The sequence below is a fragment of the Parasteatoda tepidariorum genome, chromosome 10 (genome assembly GCF_043381705.1).
Source record: "Parasteatoda tepidariorum isolate YZ-2023 chromosome 10, CAS_Ptep_4.0, whole genome shotgun sequence".
Classification (NCBI taxonomy): domain Eukaryota; kingdom Metazoa; phylum Arthropoda; class Arachnida; order Araneae; family Theridiidae; genus Parasteatoda; species Parasteatoda tepidariorum.
The window spans coordinates 64507524-64534554 of record NC_092213.1 but is presented as its reverse complement, the minus strand read 5'-3'; the positions used below and the strand labels follow the sequence as shown (position 1 = coordinate 64534554).

The following is a 27031-nucleotide window of genomic DNA, read 5'->3' as shown; positions in this document are numbered from 1 at the left end:
TACTTTCGCGCACACAGAGTAAAGAAATACGTGTGTAGGGGATTATTAAACAGTTATTTTCCTTTTTGGGTTATAATTTTATGTATTAAACAAAACATTAATCTATTAACCGGAATGGAGTTCTTATAACATCAACACATTTCTCTAACTACAGAAAGAATGAAACAACAAAAAATTCTCTCTCAACAGAATCTGAAGAATGAATTTGAAATAGCAATCAGCAATATACAAATATCAAGTAACCGAGTGACCTGCCGGTATATGTGTTGTGGTCCATCCGATATTTTGATTTGAGTACAAATTACATTTATATTTACGAGCTTACGTGAGCAACTCTCAATACTCATGTAAGATTTTGGCATGAAAGCTTAATGGTTTTGTCATCCAGCTGCCAGTAGATATAACAAATCTTTCCATGGTAATAAAATAAGCAACTGAATTCCTAATGATATTATAGTTTTTTGAAAGTGGGGAGGAATTTAATTATATATAGTATTAAAAGTATCAATATTGATATAAAATATAAATAAGGATAAGCTACCGCATACACCAGAAAGGTATCAAAAACCAATCTTGTACGATGTGTAACCTTACTGCAAATAACATTATTTTTCATATCATGAAATAAATCTTGATATAGCTACCTTCTTTTCTTTAACTACTTTATTTTCGAACGATACTTCTTTTTAGGACAGTTGTTGTTAAAAATGATTGCACAGATATTAAGCAATAGGGATTTCTAATCGCCATAGCTTCACTTAGAACAAGATATTCTTATCTTACATATATCCACCCATTCAACTCAGAACTTTTTTCTTTTGAATAGCAGCAGATTACTATTAAAGGACATATTATTATTAAAGGACTTGAACACTTAGACACGTATATATTTTACACGCATATTAAGCTTGCATATCAGAAGTTTTTCGGTGCCCTTCGTCTCTCTCGGTTTAACACAGTTTGTGAACCCTTGCACTAGTGTATGAAACCCATTAAAATTAAACAAACACAAACTTGTGCTTTCAATATTGTCTACTTAAACAATATATTTATCCAATTAAATATTACTTAATATTATCCAATCAAATATTATTCAATTACCAGGTATTACCAGTAAATATTAGGCGTTTTTGTAGTCACAGTAAATTAATTTTTGCTGATTGCTAGAATAAGAAAACTTATTCTATTTGGAAGAGACGAGGGATTACAGAAGATGTTTCAATGGTTCACAATATGTATACATCCATTAAAGACACTGAATTGGTTAAATAATACATTTATAAATATATTATGAATTGAAATGTGAATTAAATAGGGGGGAAAGTAAGAATTTGACATAATAAGATAGTAGAAAGAAAGAGATAAACTAACCTCTGAATTTTCCCTCATGACGTTGAACCACAACTTGAGTAAAAAAGTGGAAAAGACACCGGCATAATGTATCCAAAAGGCGTGGTGAGGGGAAAGACTTTCTATCTGGAGCCTCCTTCAGAGGAAGGCCCATCGAACAGCGTCCGTGAGTTAGGTACCTGTCTCATGAGTTGGAACCTACGCAATCCGGTCCTATCCCGTTTGAGCAAAGGTTCCATGGGATACTCTGGCGAGGAAGGAGGACTACACCTGCCTAGCAGAGGCATGTCCTGCTCCTCGATGTCATCGCAGGGGGAGCAGAACTTGCCTTTCAGACCTATCCCTCGGACGCTACCAGTCGTCGTGGTAAATTCGGACTCCTCTGTCTCACTGTCCGAGAGTCCATCGCTCTCTATGGACGCCAGGTACCGGGGTTCCATTTGGAGACGCGGCGGGCACTTAGTGGTTCGGTTGTTAAAGACGTCCATCTCGAGTGTGCACCCGGCGTCCGGGGTGCAGCCGTCCGGGTCCAAGATCTGGATGTCCAGCGGCGAGGGCACATCGAAGAGAGGACTCAAGAAGCTGCTTCGGCTGTTTTGTCTCCTCTTCTTGTGACGGACGGCCACGCGGGGCGGCGGTGAAGATAGGCTGGACGAAGACAGGGGCTCCGCGGGCGAGACGGCATCGTTGCGCGCAACCGGCAGGGGCAGCTGTGGTCTAGGCCCGTTCGGCTGTAGGATAGGGTTCTGGACGACTTCCGCGACGGTCACCACTTCTTCCTTGAAGACGCCACCCCCACCTTTATCTGGAACCCTTGCGGGCGGTAAGTCAATATTAATAAATGGGCCTACAGGTCCATTACAACGTTCCGCTTTGGTCGCCTCTGTAATGAGGTGTTCTGTTCCCTCCGTATCGGAGGATCTACGGCCCCGTGGCCCCTTTGCGTCCTCACCCTGCGCATCTATAAGAACGCAGGCGGCCACAATCATCATGCCACCGAGGCCCATCAACACAGGTCCCACATAAGTAAGGTTGTGGAGATGCATCTTGAGCTGCTCGTTGACCACAGTCATAGTCTTGTTGGTCACATCGTCGACATGTTCCTGGACGGCGAAGGTATCGGCATAAAAGCCGAAGACGGTCATGCCGACGCCAATTGCAATCAGCAGGACACCGCCACTTAGTGCCTTGAAGCAGAGCCAAATACAACGGAAGGAGCAGCAGCTCTTCATCTTTGCCAATCCTGAAAATGAAGAATATCTGACTTCAATATGTAGCAACAACTAATGAAGTATTTCAGCAGAAAGCATATCAAAAGTTTTGAGAAATATTATCAGTTGCGTAAAATATACATATTCTTTTTTAATGATCCACCCCATAGTTTACCTAGGATTCTAGCAATGAACTTTCCTGCTGGTTTACCATATATATAACTGGTAATTCAGGAATGATAGCTAGCATGGATAGTTGTTATAAGTAAGATATTCAAAATGTTATTCCACGACTCTATTTGTAGTAATAATACAGTTTTGGAATTGAATTATATAGAAACTAAAATAAAAAATTATTTTCTGAAAACTTTTCGGGGATTTTCTTTAGTTCAAGTGATTCACTGAAATTACATATGGCCATAAATCGAACAAAGTTTTGTTAGTTTTCTTTAGTTTCTAGCATTTTTTTCAGGTTTAGGGAAAAAGTTTGCATAGCATTTGAGAAGCATTTCACCCATAGTTCTTTTCTGTAAGATTAAATTCATTTATCACTATTGTGATTCAATACCATATTATGGTGTAACCAATCTCTGTTATTACGAATAAACTTTCAATACCCCATTTTTTACATATAACTCTGAGTTAAACATGGTGTTAAAGTTTGAAATCCAAAATAACAAAAAAAAAATTATTGCTTTCATCAAAATTAGGGGTTTGAATTAGTTTATATTCTCTCTTTATCTGCATTTCATCATTATAAATGTAGTTATTTTTTGTTAAATAGATTAAATTGATTAGTTTTATTGTTTAAATACTTACCATACTTGTTTGCTGAAATGTTCTGTTTAAGTGTCATTGAATAAAAAATTACATATTCTGAAATACGTATTCTGAAAAATTAATTTTCTTCTCACAGCTGATAATTCAGACTATCTTTCATAAAACTAAATCAATACTGTTGTAAGAGGTTGCTCTCTTAAAAGCACTTGGTATTATTTGCTACACAGATTACTATGTAATTTTGTATACTTGGTTTACTGTAGTAGAAACAATATTCAATTATATGGCAGCATTTTCTACTTTCAGGATACATTTTCAATCTGAACTATCACCATTTTGTAAAAGGGTGAATTTTCATCTATTATAGTGTGGGTCACATGTAAAGAGCTTGATAGATTAAGGTTCAGAATGCTTGACTGTGATTTTTATGAATGGAATTTTGAAGAAAAAATTTTTCTTAATTCTTGAGAAAGATCTTATTTTTGTCTTATTTAACTGTGCATCATTAATTTATTTTGTGAAGATATGAAATATCGCAAATCTATGTGGATAAAGGTGTGCTACATGCATAATTATGAATAATTTCGGTGTAAGAAAACGTCCAATTTGCTATTAGTAACAAACAGTAAATGAGTAGTTTTAGAAAGCCTGAAACCTGAATATACTTAGAAACAAATTTGAAAGGAGAGTTTGAACCTTATGGTACGATTATTTTAAATGAGTGCCTGCATTTCATTGATTACGCCATTGAAATCTAGTGGACAAGAAATTAAGGTAAGACATAATCCTTGCCTTATTTTTATATAACTTGTATATCCATAGATTACTTAAAATTCACTAAAATTTAGTTTAAATCCGCACTGCTCTTCATATATGCTGGTTTTAGATAAGATCTTATCATATCACAATTTCAATCCACGAAGGATTAATGTGATTCTATTGCTCATTCTCTTAAGATACTCAAACACCGTTTGCTACAGTGAGCTTAATTAACTTTTTGGTTTAGCAGAATTACTATTATCAATTTATATCAATAAAATTATTGTCTGCTCCTAAATTTCGTTGCATTTTCAATATATAATTTAAAAGAATTGTTGAAAACTTGGCTCCTCATACTTAGGAATCGATAATTTTATATGAAGACTTTACATTTGATGTTATAATGTCATATTTTCAATTTGCGAATAATTATTGTGTCTTTCCTAAAGAATGGTATAAAATTAATTGAGTCGTTTGTGTACATTGTTTAAGTTTCCGTCCCCACGCTGAGTAATAAACGCAATTCAAATTCTGAGCTTGGTAAAATGGAGTGTTCAATCGTAAGTGTAAAAGATCAATAAACGATTACAACAGGAAAACAACATTTTAGGTCAACCTCAATTACCGAAAATTGAGATCAACCATAAGCTGTAAAAGATGTGTTGACTTTGTATGTCTAATCCACAAGATATTTTCGTAAAATTACGCGAAGAAAAAAAATTATGGTAAAATTACTGCACTGTATGGTAATGACATTTTTAGTAAAAAGCCCATAATTCCAGTTAATAGCCTCCAAATATGCGATATATCAATCATTCATTTGGTAATGGTTTACCGGAAATTCCTGCTTTCAAAACTATAGTTCTTATTGCTTAATGTTTAGTAAAACTTACAAAACTGAAAAGTAAATTTAACCAAATAAATGTTTTTTAAGATATGCTCTGAGGTATTTTTATAAAATACAAACTTTTGCAACATATACCAAATTTTGCATTATTGTTATACCATATTTTATTATTAATTTTACCAAACTCATTACCAATGTGCCAAAATCATTACCAGATAAAAGATACCGAGCTTTTTGGTGTTCACATAGAGCCGGAAACACGATAAATTTCACCATATTCATTTTGTAAATTTTAATGCTTTTTTGAAAAATAAATATGTAACAAAAGTTTATTTAATATCAAAAACATGAAGCTTAGAATGTAAAGTAACAATAAAAAACCCAAACATGAACTGTAACATTTACGTTCTGAGAAGTTCTCGGAGTCTACGTGAAAGCTTTAATTTTTATTAAAGTTAATGTATATTTTCAATCTAAAATTTAGATTAGGTTATTCTGTAGATTTCTGGCTAGATAAAGTTTTTTTATATAGATTAAAATCTATATGAACTCTAACCTACATGAATGCCTAAATTTTTATTAGAGTTTTTGTTAACGTTTAATGTAATTTTCGAAACAATTTTTAGATTATGCGATATGTAAATTTTGGGTTAGGCTTAAGTTCATACTTGGATTTCAAGATTCCTAAAAGTTACGGTTCATGAAAAAAAATTCTTTAAAGTTAGTTTACTTTCTGAACCTTACAATTTTGAATTTCAAAAATAAATTTTGCAATATAGTTATGCTATTAACAAATTTAAAACTCATGTTTTTGTCAAATTCTTAAGAGTAAAGAGCAATTTTCAAAGACCTAAATATTTTACAATTTAACTTAAATGCTTTTGGCAAATATATAACCATAGTGGCAGTTCAAGGTTTTTTTTAATTAAAATATTAACATTTATATAATTTTGCATGGTAGACTTTGTCTAGTACAACCAAAAATAGATATAATGAGGGCTAGTAAAAATTTCAATATTAGTTAAAAGTCTAATTTAACGAATGACTCCAAATATTAAAACTCAAATTAAACCATCAAGAAATCTTTCATTTACGTATATTTAAAAAAAAATCTTTTAAGTATGTAGTTTTTTTTCAAGTAAGTTTGCCTGATAACATCTTTAGTAAAATGTACCTCACTGAATCAGCAGCTTCTCAGTGATTATTATTTTCTTCTACTTCTGATCTCTACTTTTCAGATTTAATTGTCTGAAGGGATTTCTAAAATCGATAGATAATTTAAAATGTTATTTATTAAATGCATGTTATTTAATCCTAATCTTCATTAATACTGGTATTATTCTTTGCTTTTTTAATCGATAGATTTTCATGCCTAGAAATCAAAAGTACAAATCTGCATTCTATCATAAAATGAAGCAGTCCAAAACATACTAAGGCTATTGAAATTGCTGAATTATAGACTGAAATGGTTTCATTCAAAGTAAAATGAGTCTTAAAAATTATAAAGATTTTTTTTTATGTTTAAAAAAGGACATTATTATTTTTTTTTTATCAATAAAGTCGCATTTTTAGAAAAATAATCGATAAGCTTCTAGAATTTGAATACCAAACTTTAGAAACTGCTAAAATAATTTGTTCTGGTTCAGTAAATTTATATTTTTCGGAAATAATTCGTTTAATTCTTAAGATTTTAAAATTAGCTTACCAAGCACTGCCATAATACTTTATTCTGATTCAGCAGATTCATGTTTCAGAAAAATTATATATTCTAATATGCTTTAAATACTAGGTTGTCAAACTATTTTCACAGCTATAATCTGTTATTCTGAATCAAGATATTTTGATTTTTAAAGGCAAATTGTATTGTATGTATATTTTTAGAATCCGGTTATCAATTTATTAGCATAGCTGTAATTCTTTGATCTGATCCAGTAGATTCCTTTTTTAACAGACAAATTAATTTATTTGATAATAGTGACAAACGTAGAATCGTTTGTTCTACAATAGTAGATTCATATTTTTGCAAACCAATTAAAATGTAGAACTATTTGCTGCTAAAGGTCTTCCATTTTTCAGAAACCACTATGTTTTAAAGAACATATAGTTCAAGTATGTCTGTTTTCTTGGAATTTATGATAGACGGTTGCAGTAACTAATATGTTGCCAGTAAACAAATTTCTGTCTAAATTAGCTGCGCCTTAAAGGATAAACGCATTCTCTAAACAATACAACATTGTTTTTACTTTGAGAAATCAAACTATAGGTAGACATTTTTTAAAATATGAAACTTTACATTTATAGTTTCATAAGAATGGAGTTATGGAAACTGAAACATTAATAAGTATATAAAGCTTCATACCATTTGAAAATTATATAAATAGCATGTAATTTTTAATGAATATAATTTTTCTGATATTAGAAAAGTTTCGTTTCCAAATTTTTAAGGAAATTATCGTTAAATCGGATAATCTTAATGCTGTTAATTGGAGTTGGTTACATTTAATTACGCAAATTAGATTGACAATATAAACATTCTAAAAATACACTGTGTGAAAAATAAACATTCTAAGAATACAGTCTATGAAAAATATGCACATAATATTTATTATACTCTCGAATTAATTTTTAATGATATCGACTTCTGCTTAGTTTTACCTAAAGCAATAGTCCTATAATATGTAAAATACAGAAATTAAATTTGAGTCTAACAGAATTTATGCGTAAAAAAGGTGGAAATAATTCTCATTACAAACAGGTTGTTAGATACCTGTAATGATAGAAATCAAAACCTATCTAAATTTGCTTATTATCATTTAATAATATTAACAACTTAGATTAATTTTTTGAATCTAAGTGAGTTTTTATCTCATTTTGATGGATTAAATAACTGAAAACATTTTGATGGCATATTAATCTTTAATTAATCTGAAATTTATAGACCAAATACCTTTTATTAATTTTATTATGCGTTCTTCGTATTGATGTTACTAAAAGTATGTAACGTTCGTTCCGTTTGATAGTTCGCAAACATTTGTTTCGTACTGAAAGAATGTTAAAGAAGTATTACTGCATAGAACAATAGACTGCTTAATCTAGCTAGATGAGTCTCTTTTTTAAGTAATATTCTAATTCAGACTATAAAAATAAACAAAACACTTCACAAAATTTTCTGTATCACATCTTTATGAATAACTGTGTAATTTATATTGTAAGAGAAACTTAATTAGCTATTTAATGACATGGTGGAATTAAAAACTATTTTGTATTGATAGTAAAGACTAAGGGAGTTTTACTAAATTTTGTTAAACAATGGAGGACTGTTAAGAAATATCAAGGTAAAGTGCTTCTTATCTAAACAACATTTCGATGCAAACTGTAAAAGTTAAAATAAATAAATAAATAAAATGCTTTAAAGAATTTAAAATAAGTCTCGATGAAAAAAAATCTGGTGAAATTTCCTTACTGTATGGCAGTGACATTTCTAATAATAATAAAACGTTATTCTGTTAATATAACTAACATATAGGTATTTGAACCATTCTATTTGGTATTTTTTCCCTGTTCATATGATAACGGTTTACCGGAAATTGCGGTTTCTAAAATTATAGTTCCTATTAACATACATTTAATAAAATAGGCTTGAAACGAAAATTTAACCAGATAAATGGTTTCTTATGCCATATTCTAAAGCATCATGATGGAATTACCAAATTTTGAAACATTTACCAATTTTTGTCTCACATTATAATACTATATTTTATTGTTAATTTTACCAAATTCCTTACCAAAGCACTTCGATGATATATCGAGTTCCTTAGTGTTCCCATAAAGTAAAAAACACGGTAAATTTTAATTTATTCAGGTAGTTTTAACCATACTTTTTTTCTCAGTGTATAGTAGAACTAAAAAAAATAAACTTAAATAAAATTTATATTAATAAATATGTGTGAGAAAAAGTTATGAAATTGAAGAGAACCTAATTTATAGAGAAGGAATTAAAATATTATACTAATATCTATACTATTCCGTTTGAAATATGCATTTTTACATTTTTTTGAAAAATGTTAAGCAAAACTGTATATCAATAGAATTATGCACAATAAATTGATGATATACGTCATTTTATCAAAACCGAAAGATGAAAAGAATTGGTTCAGAAGCAATGGACTTTGAAGTAAGTACAAAATCCATTTCAAAGTCGTATCCTAATGGAGCCTAGAAGCTTTAATGGTTTTTATGATTTAACAGTTAGTAAAATAAATACGTGGTTAATGAACCGTGGCACCGGGAACACAATAATGAATTCTTGATGAATTTTGTTTCACTTGTCGCGAATTCTAAGATAAATGGCTTTAGTTTTTTATTTTTATATTTTTAATGTAAATGATAAGTTCTTTTAATGATTGCAGAATAGAAGGAAGTCTTTGAATTTTTTTTTAATATATTTATCAAAAGTACAAATTTAGTAGTTTGGCAACAAATGTATGCTAAATAAATATATTTCAAAATGAAAATTTTGAAATATATATGCTAAATTTTCTTTTACTAAAAAGCTCTATCAATATGATATAATTATTAGAAGAATTCCATTTGGAAAAAAATAAAATTTTTAATAAAAAATGTAAGTAATTCATAATGTTCGCATTCAGTTTTTATATTATCTTATTTAAATCAGCATATTATACACTGAGAAAAAAATATGGTTAAAACAATCAGAATATGGACCAAGTTTCCTGTTCAATGGGATACCAAAAAGCTTGGTAATTTGTACCGAAGCATTTCGGTAATGATTTTGGTAAAATTAACTAAAATATGGTTTTATAATGTGTGATAAAATGGTAAAATTTGGCGATTTTGTTATGATACTTTAGGGCATTACATAAAACCATTTATTGGGTTAAATTTACTTTTCAGTTCTGTATTTTTACTAAATGGGTGGCAATGAGAACTATAATTCTAAAATCCAGAATTTCTGGTAAACCATTACCATATAATCGGAGCAATTACCAAATAAATGGTTAAAATACCGTAAATTTTTTTTATTAATCAGAATTAGGTTTTTTTCCTTAGATGTCATTGCCATCAGTACGGTATTTTTTCAGAATTTTTTCTCCATGTACATCTACATGCATTATAGATAATTATAATTTGCATATTTAGTTTAGGAGGAAACACTATTATAATTAGTTCAAAAGTGTTTTCTTTTTAAGCTCAACATATTATCACAGATCAATTAAATGCATATACAAATGCACATTTTTGTCATATTTCAACTGATTCAAGACATTTAATATAAGAACTTAATGCATGTATGGTTTACGCTGAATATTTTTTATTGAACGATTTCATTATTCATTCAATTATTTTAATACAGGAAACACCTTTACAAATTTGCCCCTTTTTGATTGTATCGGTCTGCACATCTATACAATATAGTATGAGTCTTCGCTTTTTAAATTAGCTAATACATTGAAACACTTTATGAAGTAATCATTCGTTCATTCGAGCTACAATTATTAAAAAAATAGTTTAAAGTTTTTCAAAGGTAAAACCATTATAAAAGTTCAAAGATCTACGATCCAACAATAATATTGGTACTGAAAGATATGATACAATGCAGATTTGCTGCAACTTTAATAATAAGGTAATAAATTTGTTTAAGTTGATCCACTATAATCATTTAGTCAAGTTTAAAAAGGATTCAGTTGCACTGTTATTTGGTTCAATTTAGTTTCATATGGAGATTGCGCGGTATTATGATTTAACACGCTTTAAAGTTGGCCAACGTTTAAAGTTGAAAATTGTACAACATAATTGTTCATCGAAAGAGAAATTCACACAGATCAATTTATTTTTGATTCATTGTCTACTGTTAGAAATTTTGGACCACATATGTGGTCTAAATTTGCTACATCCTTCAATCGGGAGCTAAGTTGAACAATTATGTTGTATAATTTTGCTTTGATTATGCAATAAGATTGATTCAACTTTAACGGAAATGCCAACCAGCCTGTGTAGGGGTCAGGGAACTGGCCTTGCAGCAGAAAGGTTCTAGGTTTGAATCCCGGGCAAGGCATGGATGTTCTTTCATTTTCTGTACTCTCTGTTCTTACAGTGGAAGCAACGTTGGTCCACCTAATATGGGGCCCCTGAATGAGTGGTCAACAAAATCTGCCCTTCAAATGCCTGTATGACGAAAGGTCATTCTTCATGTGGGCATTGGAAAAAAGAACTTTAACGGAAATATTGTTTAATTCAACATTGAGTTTAAAGTTGCAGCAAATTTGAACCTTATTTATGATTCAGCCCGCAAAAAGGCACAAATAACGTGTTTCAACGTGTTTTCTAACAGTGTATTGTGTGGTTGAGTTATCTCTCCGCTGTAAGAAAAACATTTGGGAAAAAGCATCTGGTGGCATGCTTCTACGATGTCGATATAAAAATCTCGATGAGTAGTCTTAATTCAAGAGATAAATTGCAAGACTTAATTGAATTTTATTATTATTACTTTCTTTAAAGTACGACTAAACAAAAACTTAAGCATCAACTGAGTGCTTCCTATTTTGCTAACCTATAACATATTGGGATTGTTTCTGAAATGCTAATTTGTGACTTTCGCAGCTTTCTATAATTATTAATTATCTTAAGCTTACTCATTAGTGGTTAAATCTTTATCTTTTACACTGAGAAAAAAGTAAGGTCGAAAATATCAGAAAATGGTAAAGTTTACCTTGTTTCTTGCTTTATAGGAATACCAAAAAGCTCGGTAATTTTTACCTAGAAGTACTTTGGTAATGATTTTAATAAAATTAACAATAAAATATCGTTTTATAATGTGTGATAAAGTTTGGAAAATGTAGTAAAATTTAGCAAATTTGAGTATGGCATAAAAAAATTAAAATAAATAAATAAAATTTGTTCAGTTTTTACATTTTAGCTTCGTATTTTTTACGAAATGGGAGGTAATAAGAACTATAATTTAGAAAAACAGAATTTCCTGTTAACCGTTATCATATGAAAGAAAATTAACAAATGAATGGGTTAGAAACCGTATATTTTGGTTTTTATTAACATAGTTATGTTTTTTTTTACCAGAAATGTCATCACCGTACAGTACGATAATTTTACTATGATTTCCTTCTCCCTTTAGGTTAAACTTATAGATACATAGGCTGTTTTTGAAAATTAAATGCATACGTGATATATGAAAAGAGATTCCAAAGACAAATCAGCACGAAAACAACTTCTAAATAACAGTTAAAGATCCAATTTTCATAACAAGTTGTGAATGTTGTTGCAGCAAGTTCAAGTGATTGTCAATATATTCTTGATTCACCATTTCAATTCAAAAGACAACTTGAAAATATTTATTGAATTAATTTGAATATTTAAGGTATCATTGAAAAGTATGAATCTTCAAATGAGTGCTTGCATTTTTGATGCACCTAGACCATTTTGTGATTTTTCAAAAAACATATTTTTTAGTTTGATAGCTTTTTATAATTATTAGTTAAATTCAATGTACAAAAAAACAACAAAATATGATCATAATTATTTAAAAACAAATATAAAGACGCATAGGAGTGACCGATATGCATAGGTAAGAATTAAAATGAAATGTATACACGAGGAAAACACACATCAGTATAAAAGCTAATCTTCATAAGAAGTTGTGAATAATGTTGCTACCAAGTGAAAGATATTTTAAGATTCATGAAAGATATTTTAAGTGACTGTTAATGAAAACTTCTCTATATGTAATTTCAATTCAAAAAAATAAATTACAAAAATCAGTTAAAGTTAATTTTTCTAAAATTTGATTAAAAAGCATAAGACCTCAATTAAGTACCCGTGTTTTCAACATTTTATAACATCTTGGGATTTTTTTTATATAAAAATAATAATAATTTTCAGATAAACAAATTTATAGTTAGTCATTTGATTTAGAGTTTTTTAAAAGTACAGAAATGCTATGATGATAATATATAATTTAAAGCAAAAAATAAAGATACATTGGCATCGAGTGAAAATGAAATGTATAAACGATATCTGAAAACACACATCAGTTTAAGAGCTTATCTTCACAAGTTGTGAATGATGTTGCAGTCAATTTAAATGACTGTCAATAAAAACTTCCACACCTAATTTAAATTTTTGAAAAAATTGATTCCAAAAAATTAAGTAATTTGAAATTTTCATTAAGATATGACTAAAAAGCTTAAATCCCTAATTTAGTGTTTTTGTTTTCAACAATTTATAACACCTAAAGATTGTTTTTGATAAAAAAAAATAGTAATTTGGAGTTGAACAGTTTTTATAATTAGTAATTTAATTTAGAATTACTTAAAACTGTAAAACTATAATAATATTTGAATATTTATTTTTATGGAACAAAACTAAAGATGTATAGGCGATGAATTAAAATGAAATGTGAAAACGATGCATGAAAACACACATTAGTTAAAGAGCTAATTTCCATAATAAGTTGCGAATGCCATTACAAATAATTAAAGTGGCAGTTAATAAAACTTCTTCATATGTAATTTCAAAATAATGATAATAATAAATTCCAAAAATTAGTTGTATTTAAATTTTCCTTAAGATTTGACTAAAGAAAGCTTAAAATCTCAACTTGTGTTTTCAACAATTTATAACAACTAGGGATTGTTTTTGATAAAAAAAAATTATTTGCTGTTGAACATTTTTTATAATTAGTAATTTAATTTAGAGCTGTTTAAAACTACAGAAATACAATAATATTTAATTATTTATCTTTATAAAACAAAAATAAAAATTAAATAGACTATGAATGAAAATGAGGTGCATTTGCGAAGAATGAAAACACATATCACTTAAGGAGCTAATTTTCATAACAAGCTGTAAGCGATATTACAGTCGATTTAAGTGACTGTTAATAAAAACCTAGCAGACACGTAAGTTCAATTCAAAAAATGGATGACCAAATTTAGAGAAGCTTATGCAATACATTAATCAACTCAAGGCAAAACATATTTAATAGTGTTTCACTTGAATCATAAATGCACCTTTCTGCAAGACTATTCAATTAAAATCCCCTCGGGATTGCTCAATGTTTGAGCTTCTATTATATTAATTGCAACATAGGGAGTAAATAAGGAAATTAAATGCGTGAACTTAATCTTCGTAGAAGCTTGATTTGCATAAGCTCTAACGGTGAATTAGCTGTAGCGATTACTAACATCTTAGAAGAGCTTTCATCAAGTGCGAATATATTTTGTTTTTTGGTTATGTTTGTTGACGACCAGTTTGATATCCTGTTCTTCCTTTATTAAACGATTTGTTTTCCTCCAATATCAATAGAAGATTAGTTTTACTTCTTTAATATAGTCGCTTTCTTTTGTGAACGCTTAGAAATATTCTCTAAGGCTGTTTTTTAGAAAATTTTAAATGTCATTCTTTATTGTCTCCCTTGAATAAAAATCCGCTAAAATTTTATCAATTAATGCAATAGATATTGAATTGTGAAATGATTGAAAATATCTCACTTGGTAAATCCATTTAGCTTTAGTCGGCCTAGTTTTTTTTCTAATAAATTTCCAAAGGCAATAAAATATTTCTTAATGTTTGATTTTTTTACAATTTCATTCAAATTATTTTGATTTATATTGTTAAAAGAATTCTTTAAAATTAAAAATTTGAATAATTTTTTGAAAAAAAGTACTTCAGAAATTGCTCGTTTAAATTTTTGAAACAATATTTTTCAAATAATAGTTAGTTAATTTTTTAAAAAAAATAACAAACTTGTAATACTTCGATTAATTCTTTTCAAAATAATAGTTAACTAGCAATTTTTCTGTTAAATGTTTTAAAACAATAATTTACAGCTAATAATTCGAGTGATTTGATAAATGTTATTTTAATAATTGTAGTTTAATTAGATTTTTTTCAAAAGTGCTTTGTTTGACTAAATGTTTTAAAATAATATTTTACTACTTACTGATTAATAGCATCTTAGGAGAACTTTAGTTAAAAGCGAATGCCTTTTTTTCAATTTAGTTTGTTGATCGATTTTAAGATACTTTTTCTCCTGTTCTGCTATTTTGTCATCATTAGATGAATAGCTTTACTCCTTTAAAATAGCCGTTTTTTTCAGAATTTTGGAAAAATTCTTCATGGTCCATTTCAGAAAATTTTAATTGTCTTTTTTATATTCCCTTGTGGACTTTAATTTGTTAATATTTTTATCTATTAATCAAACAAAGCTTTAAATATAAAAAAATATAAAAAATACTCTTAGATAATCTCTTTAGCTAAGTTAGTCTCCAATGCTCTTCGACTATCTTTTTTTTAATTATTACAATAACTCTCTAATAAAAAACAGTCATCCTCAATTTTTTTATTTCTCTATATTATATTCAATCCATTTCTTATTGATAGAAATTTCCTAACAACTGTTAATTAGTACTATTTTATTATGCATATAAATATAACATTTAACTTCTTAATATTTATATCAATAATTAGATACTTGCAAGTGACGTCATTGAAGGTAAATCGTGGCATTTGTTGATTCAGGAGGCAATCATACAGACTTCGCTTATACGTATCCAATTAAATCTGATTTAAATCACATGGTGTTAGGCCTAACCACTTCTTTTCTTATCATATAATTCTCATATGTTCACTTCATTTCTTCAATATAATTAACTAGTAATTATTTGAAGAGTATTTAAGGAAAGCATTCATATAAAATAGTATTGTTTCTTAAACTTTCATTTTTTAAATTTTATGAAATGTAAGTTAAGAATGAGTTTTCAGAAAAAGGATGAAAACTTATGTCACGTAGCGTACATTGGGATATTTTTAATTAACATAATATTTGTTTTATTCTTCAATTTCGCAAGTGTTCGGTATTCGTGAGCTAATTTACTATTCTTGAAACATTATACTTCTTTTTTTTTTTTTTACTGGTAAACTTTTAATTATTTTGAACAGCAGTGAGGAAAACACTGAACAATAATGTGTTTTAATCGATAATAAAAAATTTAATGAATATATAAAGATGCTTTTTTTTAACAAAAAAATGAGGAAAATAACAATTCAGTCATTATAATGATTGCACCATTTTATAAATTTGTTTACTTAAAAGTAATTTTATTCAGAACTTATATTTTTAACAAGAATTTTCATTTTCCAATTTAAGAAAATCCAAATGAATTCAAAACTTTAAATAAATAAAAAAATTCTCCCAAATTATGTAACATTTACTAATAAACATAAAAGTTTAGCTCTATCCATTGAATAATTTTTCAGATGTATGAAATTAAAAAAAGTTTTTTTTGTGCCTTCAGAAACTATTCAATCAATTTTGTTCAAACTTCAGATTTTATCTTTTAAAGGCAGGCAGTTTACCTTACTAACTCTGCGTTTCTAAATTGATTGCATTTTCTCATTTTAGGGTTAAAACAAATAAATTTTCTTATAATAAAATTGGTAGTAAATTAAATTTTTATTTAAATTATTTTCATTTTCCAAATAAAGTTACGAAATATATACAAATTAATCTAAATTTTGCAATTTAAGTAATTAAAATTTGAATAAAAAACTAATTGTAATTTAAATAATTAAAATTTCAATAAAAAACTGATTGTAATTTATGTTTATAACAAAATTGAAGCCTCCAGAAAAATAGAGAATAAAATTTCAATTCCATATTAGATGTTAAAGATTTAAAAAAATCCAAATTAATCTTTCTAAATCTGTAACTTGACGTGAAAATGAAATTTAATTTAAGCAAGGAAATTTCCTAGTTAATTCCTAGTAATAAATTATTCTTCAATATTCAGATGAAATTCCACAGCCTAAAAAATATTATTTATTTAGCTAATTTAATAAATTAAATTTTTATAAAGTTATGTAAAAATTTATTTGATATATTATTTTTCTGATCTTAACAGCTTGATCCAAAGTTAAAATTCATCGTTGCATCGTTTTTGAATTAATTTACTTGTAAAGAAATGGTTTTATCCGTTTTTTTCAGAATTATTCGTTGCATAATATTTTATTACTTGATTAAAGCACTATTTATTAATAAAATTAAACCAACTGAATTGTTATATTATTGTGAAATTCACTTAATATTTATCATCTTAAATGTTTATAATATTATGTTAATAATAACATTTTAAATGTTTAAACTTTATTAGTCTTTGCTTTCGATACTTGGTTTAATATGGTAATTGTAAAAATTAGTTTTTTTTATTAGTAATGTTACATTTTATTAAAATGTAAGAGCAATTGAAAATCCAATTTATCTAACCTTAATACCTATTTATTAAAAAAAATTATTGAATCCGCCTGAGTATANATAAAAATAATGAAAGGAAATTAATAATAATTAGTTAGAGAAATAAATAGTTAAGTAATATATATATATATATGTTTGTACGTAAAAGTGTGATCAAAACTACCAGAATATGAAATATTAAATAAATACAAATCAGCATGTGTATAAATATGAATAAACCAAATCAATCTCATGACTGACAGAATGGAGGTTCGAGTCCCAGCCTTGACATCACGATTTTTCCTCCATTCCTTCGACACATGAAGAGTTTCCAGTGCTCTTCGTTCCCGAATTTGTGACCCTGGACTATTAGAATATGATACTCTCATTCCCGTATAGATGGAATGGCCATGAAGCTGCCTAGCATAAAAAAGTCTAGTATTTTCATGCCAGTTATAGAGGGCTAAAAGAAACATATAGTTTTGTGTTTATGGTTTTTAGTCATACTAGTTGTAAACTGTTTCAAAACCATGAAGAGAAAAAAAATTATCTTTACCATAAGCTTTACGTTTAATTTGATAAACAGACTACTGCGTGTTATTTTACCGTAATTTTGGAATGAAAATTTTAACAGTGTAAGGTACAATTTTACCGAAACAGCTTTTATGTTCTTTGATGTAGTTAAACATTTTTTTTCCAAAACTTATTTAGTTTTTAATTAAATATAAGGTATTTAAAATTCGTATTTCTTACAGTAAGCATGATTATAACTGTCTGAATTGATTGTTGAATATGTTTGACCTATAAATGTATGCACCGGAAACGATGAACGATCCCAAGTTTTATCCAGCTATATTCATTATTTTTCTCAGAGCTATTTAAAAATGTGTAGTGTAATATTAAAATTGATAACATTTATTTGATTATTTAATTTAAATTGAAAGGTGATATATTTTCATTCAAACACTTTCTTTTTACGCGTGAGCTACTCTAACGAAAAATTGGCTAAATAAAAGTTAAAATAAAAATCCATTTGTCAGTTGGAATTTTCTATAAAATGACGATATGATAAAAAGTGTATTATATCGAAATTGTTAAAAATTTAAAAGGTTTTTTTTATTGTTTCATTAGATTTTGTTAAAGAGGGGCGTTGAAAAACTTTACTTGCTGAATGGGATGTGAGCTATAAAGAGGTTAACCTAAACCGTAGAGCATGGCGTGAAAACTAGTTATTTGGTTAAATTTACTTTTCTGTTTTGTAATTCTTATATGTAAACTAAACTAAAACTAAACTGAACTCAGTGGCGCGACAGCCCGTAGAGGGCCAAGACCTACTGTGCCCATCTTTTCTTGACCTTGGGCTCTGGTGTGCAGGAGCAGATGTTCCGGTCAGGTGGACAGGAACCCCCAGTGTTTAGTTCCCAAGCATGCTTGGTACTCATTTATCGACCCACTTAGGGGATGAAAGGCTGCGTCAACCTTGCCCGGTCGCAGGATCGAACCAGGGACCTGTGGCACGACAGCGCGATGCGCTTCCGCTCAGCCACCGGGCGTCTATAAAAATACTAATTTTTCAAAATATTAGTTCTGAGCACTCTGATAGTTAACTGAGAGAATGATTTATTAACCTGTATGATCAATCATTTCATTATTTTTAATAAACACTAGACGCACAGTTGTGTGCAAATACTAACAATAAAAATAGTAGGTCCTAAATTTTAAATGAAATTAGATCTTACATGCAAATAAAGCAAATAAAAAAAATTTAAGTAGTTAGGTTCAAAAATTTACAAAACATAGAAAATGGAAATAAATGTAGATGGATGATTTTTTAAAATTTTCTTCAGGAAAAGTTCAAAAAAATGACAATTGATTTCTATAAAGTGATTTACAGAACTTAATATGCATGCAAGCTTTGAATTTTCATGTTAAATGTTTGGAAGAAGTGGAAGAAGACAAAATTGAGAATTTCAAAATTTCGAGTTAAAAAAATGCTAAAATTTTCACTTCTTATTGATGGATTTAGTTATTACAAGGAGATTTGTAATAACCACCCTTGCTGTATATTTTTATAATTCTTGGCAAAGATGAAAAAAGTATGAAAATAAGGTGTCGTTTATTTGGAAAGAATTTTTGATATCGATAGTACTTTTTTAAAAGGCATTTTTCAACCATTCAGTTTTCAACTCTTAAAACTAAATTTTATAAGAATATAAATCAAAGTAATTCATATTCTTTCATAATTTTTCTTGCCTATCATGTTGTCATTGAGATTTAGTTAATTTTTTAAAGTTATATTGTTTATATATCCAACAGGCATTATAGAGAGTTTTTAATTTACGCGGAACTGCTTACAATTTATGAAAAAAAATATTTTAAAAGTCAAATTCCGCTTAATTGAAAGCATACTTTATGCTCAGAGCACGTTTTAAGTTTTTTTTGGCAATTTATGAATCAATTCTAACTGCGAAGTTATATTATTGTACATACAGTAGTAAACATGCTTGAAAAATTTAATTATGAAAGATATTTTAATTACATAATATTATGCGGATTTTAATTATGGACTTAGATTTGTGTATAATAAGAACTTTTCAAAATTAGAACATTTTACAAACTTTAATAAACAAAAATTGATTATGCTTGAAATCTTTCTTCGATTCGATTTATCTGTATTATCATTTTTCTCTTCGTTTAATTTACTTCTAATAAAAATATGATATTTGTCAATTTTATTTATATTTGAAGAAATTTAACACTTTGACAATTAAAAAAAGAGTTAATGTTGAAATTGAAAAAGTATAGCGTAATAAAACGAAAGGAAATTTTCACAATTTTAATAAAAGTATTTAAATAATAGGCATAAAAAGTATTAAAAAGTAAGTATTATCCTTGATATTTAATGTTTTTTTGGATTTTGCATTTTGTCTGCTTTCAGGTCAATACAAAAATATTAAAAAATAATGTATAATAATTTTGCGTGTATGAAAAAGAGGAAAACGTTAGGAAAGTATTTGTATACTTTTGCAGCTTTGTATCGCTACTCTCAATATATTTATTAAAAAATATAAGAGCTAAAGATTAGTTCTTTAAAAATTAAAATATTGAAACATGATAAAACAAATTGTTCAAGGTATATAAGTGTATAAAAAGTTACAAACTAAGGTCCACAATGAGACATTTAAATTGTCCGGGAAATCTGCGTATAATACTTGGCAATCTGAGCATAAAAATAATGAAAGGAAATTAATAATAATTAGTTAGAGAAATAAATAGTTAAGTAGTTTTATGCAGCAAATAATTTCTCAAAATCAATGGAAGTAGAATGTAGTGCTTTCAATCGTATGATAAGCTAATTTTGATCATTATCACTACATTAGAAATTTTATACATCTAGTGCAATTTTTTGTTATTTATACAAGCATAGACATAACATGCTAATCATGTTTTGTCTTATTAACATGGCATTAACTATGTATTAGTACTAACATGATAACCATGTTTACGAATCAGGGAACTCTTATAATTATTGATTTAGGAATGTACACTAAAAACCAAGTAATCTTAATAAGTGAATAAAATCTCCAATCCATAATTTCATTGAAGAACATGAGAAAATTAGCATTTGACAATAGCTATAAACCTTACAACTAAAAAATGTTTGGAAGTGTACTGTAAAAAATTTCGGATCAAATTATGGTAAAAAGTACTGATAGCCAGAGTGCAGCATCCGTAAAATCTATTCCTCTGCAAATTTCATTTCTACCATAAAATTACCTTAATTTTTACAACTATATTTATTTAACTACTGCTATACCGTGATTTTTCAGTGAATACTGCAGTTAAAAAAATTGTATATAAAATTTTTGTTCCATAAAATTTTACGGTAAAAATGGATTTTAGGGTAAAATGCACCGAAACCCTGAGTTCCGTTATTTTTTACAGTTCCGTTATTTGATAAGAAATTTTTTACAGTAACATATTTTATTCAAAAACAAAAACCTAAAATTAAAAATTGTTTAATGATTCCGAACATATTCCACTTAAAGGAACGTTTATTAAGAGATAAGTTTCTTTTCCAATTTTTATTGTTATTTTGGAATAAAATAAGATGCTCTAAAACACTTTCTTCATTGCAAATTATTTTACAAAATAATTTGTAAATAAGGAAAATTTTAAATGCAATTTTACATACTTCGAAAGAATGTGAATGTATATTTTTTTATTCTTATAATTAGAATAAAAACAGTTTGGGCATGATATTTTACTGTGTAAATTCTAACAATAAATAATTAAACTGATAGTTGTTTACCTATTGTGAACTTACTAATCAATGTATGTTCTCTTGTTAATTTGGACTTCTGGCTGTATGGGAACTTCAAAAAGCGCGGTAATTTTTACAGAAGCGCTTTGATAATGACTTTCGGTAAAGTTAATAATAAAATATGTTTTTAATGTCGAGTCATTTGGTTGTAAATGAGACAAAATTTCGTAATTTTATTGTGATACCTAAATAAAACTATTTATTTGATTATGGTATCCGACTGAGTGAAATTCGGCAATTTTGATTTTCTTTATTGTTCATATTTGAACTTTTACTCCTTAGCCTATATCTCTTTAAATTTTTGCTCTCTTATCTTTAGAATCGAAGTTATAATTATTTTTTTTCACTTGCTGACATACGAAACACAATAGCAATTACATACTTTAAATGCATTTTTAGAAATTGGAAAAATCTCTTCATTTGGAAACATCATTTTGGAAAAATCTCTTAATGCTAACACACATTCCAAAAAAGTTTTATTGTAGAGCACTGTAAAGCTAAGGTCTAAGTGTGAATATGTTTTTATCATGCCTTAAGTAACAATATTTTTTTTAAATCTTTCTTTAAAAACTCAACATCGAACAATATATTCAAATCTATTTAATTTTATATTTGAAATTTTTAAAAGTCTCTGATGCAAAGCATAGGAAACTATATTATAGAGCTAGAAATTTCTTTATTGATGATTATACAATTCAGTTTGTTCTAGAACTATTAGCATGAAATAAAAAGTTGTAGTTTTGATGCTCAATTTTGTCTTTATTTTGAAAAAAATATTTTATAAATTTTTAAAGTTTACTTTAGATTTATAATTTTAGAGCCCCTGTTTACCAAACATAGAATCATAATTTCCTGTAAACCGTTACCATGCGAGCGCAAAAATTACCAAATAAATGATTTAAATACCGTATATTAAAGTTTCATTACCAGAATTATGTTGTTGTTGTTCTTTTTTTTTGAACCAAAAATGTCCATGCAAACTACACTTCATGTTCCAGCAAATTACACTGCATGTTTCAATGCTAATAAATCCTTCTTCACACTTGAAAAACATGTGCAGGTGCAAATTTGAGGACATTGACACCCATTACTTTTATCTTTACAATTTGAGTATTTGAAATATTAAATAAAGGCTCCCAACAGTTTATTTCAAAATTTAATTACAAGAAACGTCATAAAATACTCCATTTTAACTTCTGAAATTTAGAACAATATATTCCACTGTTATTTAATTTAATTAATTCAGAGAAAAAACGCTGAATCAGTTTTAGAATAAATACAAACAAAGAACTAATGTGATTATAAAGTCGGGAGTGAAAAAAATTAAAAAGTAACATTTGTTTTTTAAAAATATTGAGTTTTTGAAACGTTAATGATTGCTGTAAATTTTTTTGCGGCAAACTGCCAACCACAAGGAGAAATAAAAAATATATATCTAGCCTTAATCTGAAAAAACGCTAAGAGGCACGACAACGTTTAAGCTAATCAGTTTATAGAAAATATTTATTTCATTAAAATCTAATTACCATGTCATCACATATTTACTTCTTTCTGTAAATGTATGCAACGAAATTCGTAAACATCAGATTTTACAATTAAATGCAATTAATGAATTTCCAGAGTAACTTCAAAACGTTTTCGATTTTGCTTTTAAACAATTAAATATTAAACCTCATATTCATAATGTTGTATAGAATTATATCATCAAGCATAAATACGCAATCATAGATATAAAATACTAAATAGAATTGGTAAAAAAGTACTGAGAAAGGGAAAATGAAGTAAGATTAGATATAATTATAAACATTTATTTCACTCATTTTTTTTTCAATAAATACTTAGATTCTAATTCAATTCGATCTTGGAAACTATGTATTCCTTCTAATATTAAAATAAGTTGATTAAAATATAAGCATCGGTTAGACAAATCACAGACTATTAAGTTTAGTTTTTTTTTATCCATTGGGAAACTGGGATAGAGGGTTGAGGATACTTTGGCCTATTTCGATTTTAATTACTCTGCAATTAAAAAAATTAATTACTAAACGTATTGTTTGTTTCTGAATTTTCATAATTTGTTGCAATTTAAGTCCTATTTATCATTCAAGTGTTGGCCTTATAGGAACGTATATACACTGAAAAAATTCCGGATCAAATAACTGTAAAAGTCCCCAACCCTCATTTTTACTAGAACATATTACGGAACAAAAAACTCTGATGTACCGCACAATTTTTGGACTTTTTTTTTGCAGTACTATTTAAGCTGGATTTACCGTTAATTGGGTTTAAGGGATGATGCATCCAAAATGACGGTATTTCATACCGGAATTAATCAGGAATTCTTTCAGTTTAGAGAACTTAATGACTAGAATGACGAGAAGGGCTAAAGGAGTCCCTAAATTATTTTGGAAGGTAACCTATAACGCCAGGTAAGTTTGGGATTTAGGTATGCTTTTGCAAGCATACCCGTACCCCCGTTTCATTAAAAAAAAAGAGTATTTCACCATATCTTCAGTATATTCATATATAATTCACCATACTTAGGGAAAAGGAAATTCAATTATTTAAGAAACTAATGTATAAGTATCATTGAAAAGTCAGTGTTCCGTTTAATAAAATATTTTCGTTAAACATATCGAATAAAATGCCCTAGAGTTTTGATAACCGATTCTCTAATATATTTCTTATTAAATCAGTTAAGTTTATATTGTAAGATTGTGGGTGCCTAATTGATCTACATACAAACAATTTGGGAAAGGTCAGACTAGTCCCTTCATATTTTATAGATATACAGCAATTTTCAATCTTTCTGGCGCTAAACATATGTGAATCAAATAAGAGTATTGCTTTAACATTTTATTCACGCATAAAATATAAATGGTATTTAATAGAAGCGTCATGATTTATTTCTTATGAATACTTCAGTAAAGTAATAAAACATTTAAGTTACTTCATTCATATGATACGCAAATATTGTATTTATACAATATTAGTAAATTATACACAGTACAAAAATTGATGTAAAGTAGTTGCCACCAATTTTGGAGTTGAGATACACTAAACTCTTTATAGTTCATGTAATCACGTTTTTCATTTTTTTTCCACAATTGTTGTTCTATTTATTTTTGTATATTTGCTTATTGATAACACATATTTCTTATGCATTAGAATCACTTTAATATCTTCACTGTAAAAACATTTCGCTTAAAAAGCAAGCCCATTTTTAGCAATATATTCGCACTAATTATTTTGACAACTTTATATAATTTTTTGCACGATAACTACAGTTCAATAGTGAAAAAGGCAATTATAACAATTTTATCTTAGAGAATGTATTTGTGACAGTTTTAGTTTCAAATGCAGTTTTAAGTACCGAACTGTAATTATCGAGCAAAAAATGATGTGAAATTGACAAAATAACAATTATTTGAAAGAATTAGTATAAATATGTAACTAAAAATGAGCTTGCTTTATGAACAAAATGCTTTTGAAATGAAGCTATTAAATTAATTATTATGCACATGAAAATGCGTGCTGTCCCTTAACAAAAACACAAAAAACGAATAAATTAATAAATAAACTATAACAGTGAAAAAATAAATATAAAATGTAACTGCATGAATTGTAAAACTTTTTTAATTTGTCTCGAAACTAAATATGGTGAAAACTACTTCTAGCCAAATTTATACAGTGCATGTGTTAATATATAAATATAATTATGTAAATATAATTATGTAAATATAATTATGTAAATATATATTAAACAATCAATATGTTATACAGCTTTATAAATATGCAATGATATATAAATAATACTTACTGTGGGTCATTATTTTTAACACTATTCAAGAACATAAGTTATAATTTTGATACTATTTGTAACTTTTTTTTATAATATTTTAATAATATTTATATGCATTATTAGCATGCATAGACTAATATATAATGTGTTAAAATATGATAGCATAAATGTGAATTTAATAATTACAATATTAAATAAATTTATATCATATAAAAATGAATTATATTTATATGTAATGAATAAGCAAAGCGACTTTGTTGAGAGTAAAGAAAATCACATGAATGAAAGTGTAACTTAAGTTAACCTCTAAAGCAAATTTGCTACCAGAAAAAATACAATTAAATACATTATACAATTAAATATAATTGAATGTCTTATACGATTAATATAATTACATAAAATTACGCGATTAAATAAGTTTACATGAGGATAAATATTATATAAGTAAATAGATTCATATTAATTTATATTACAAATAATGAGCACAACGACAAGCTGTAAAAAATTAGAATTGTATAAAAGAAAACACATAACTTAAGATGTCTTATAAAACAAAATGGTTTCTATGAAGAAATTAAAAATTAAATAAATATAATTAATTGTATTATATAACTTAATAAATTTGTATGAACAAATAAATCATGTAAGTAAATGCATATATATTTAGATATTATTTTTATGTAAAACAACAACGCTGTGGAAATCAAAAAGTGAATAAATCAAAATGTAACTCATTATGTCTTGCAAACGAAATAGTGACCAAAATATTAAGAGATGCATTGTAAATAAATAAGTATAAGTGATGAATTATAATATTAAACAAGTTTATACAAGTAAATACATTTTATAGAATGTAAAAATACGTATAAGTACGTGTATATATTTATGTTGTATGTATTAAATAGGCAAATGAACAATGCTCTAAAAAGTAATAATTGCATAAATGAAAATTCAACTTAACATGCCTTCCAAACAAAGTGGTCACTAGAAATATAAAAAAAATAATATAAAAGTACGTAAGTATAGTTAAATGAATTATAATATTAAATAAATTTGTAAGACTAATATGTTATATAAATGAATGCTCGTACATTTATATATTAGTAATGAGTGGAATGATAGAAAAAAATTGTAAGAAGAAAAAAATTTTATTCACGAAATGTTACTCTGGTGGCTATTAAGTTACAAAACAAAATGGCTACCACCAGGAAGAGAACAAAAAATTCTCATGATCTAAATCACTAAAATAAGTTTGAGTCATTTAGTTACTGACACATCGCGTCAACCATCCATCATTTCACTCCCTCCCCCCCAAATTGTCTCAATGAAATGATAGATAAAGTAATTTCTTATTCTTTCATACTTGTATTTATTAGAAATCGTGTCAAGATTTACCTTTTTACTTTTGTTCATCTATAGTTTCTTCAAACAACGAAATGCTTATTATTATCAATTGTGATGACAAATTTTATAGATCCTTATCAATTCACTTCATAAAATCAAATTAGAGACAGCAAAATAGTATTTTTTTTTCTATTTTTGAATACCGAAGAGAAAAATGGCTTGAAAATTTAGATTTTAAGAAAAATTTATTAAACATTTTACTGTTGGGTTATTCCGAAAGTAATTTCTTCCTTCTTTCTAAAAATAAAAGACGATTTCTTATAGTGAGTAAATATTTTATTGAATTATA

The 27031-nt window shown here is 27.5% G+C and overlaps 1 protein-coding gene across 4 annotated transcripts in view; it reads right to left on the bottom strand.

The window, feature by feature from the left end:
- LOC122270414 (uncharacterized) overlaps positions 1 to 27031 on the bottom strand; it is a 118140-nt gene that overhangs the window by 82235 nt on the left and 8874 nt on the right. For 3 of the 4 annotated variants that reach the window (XM_043047651.2, XM_071186093.1, XM_071186092.1), the window contains exon 2: positions 1372 to 2593. In XM_043047651.2, the coding sequence (XP_042903585.1) occupies positions 1473 to 2582 (1110 nt within the window). In that variant the 5' untranslated portion in view covers positions 2583 to 2593 and the 3' untranslated portion in view covers positions 1372 to 1472. Of the gene's footprint in view, positions 1 to 1371; positions 2611 to 27031 lie in introns of all 4 variants that reach the window. The other variant, XM_071186094.1, reaches the window with a different exon arrangement.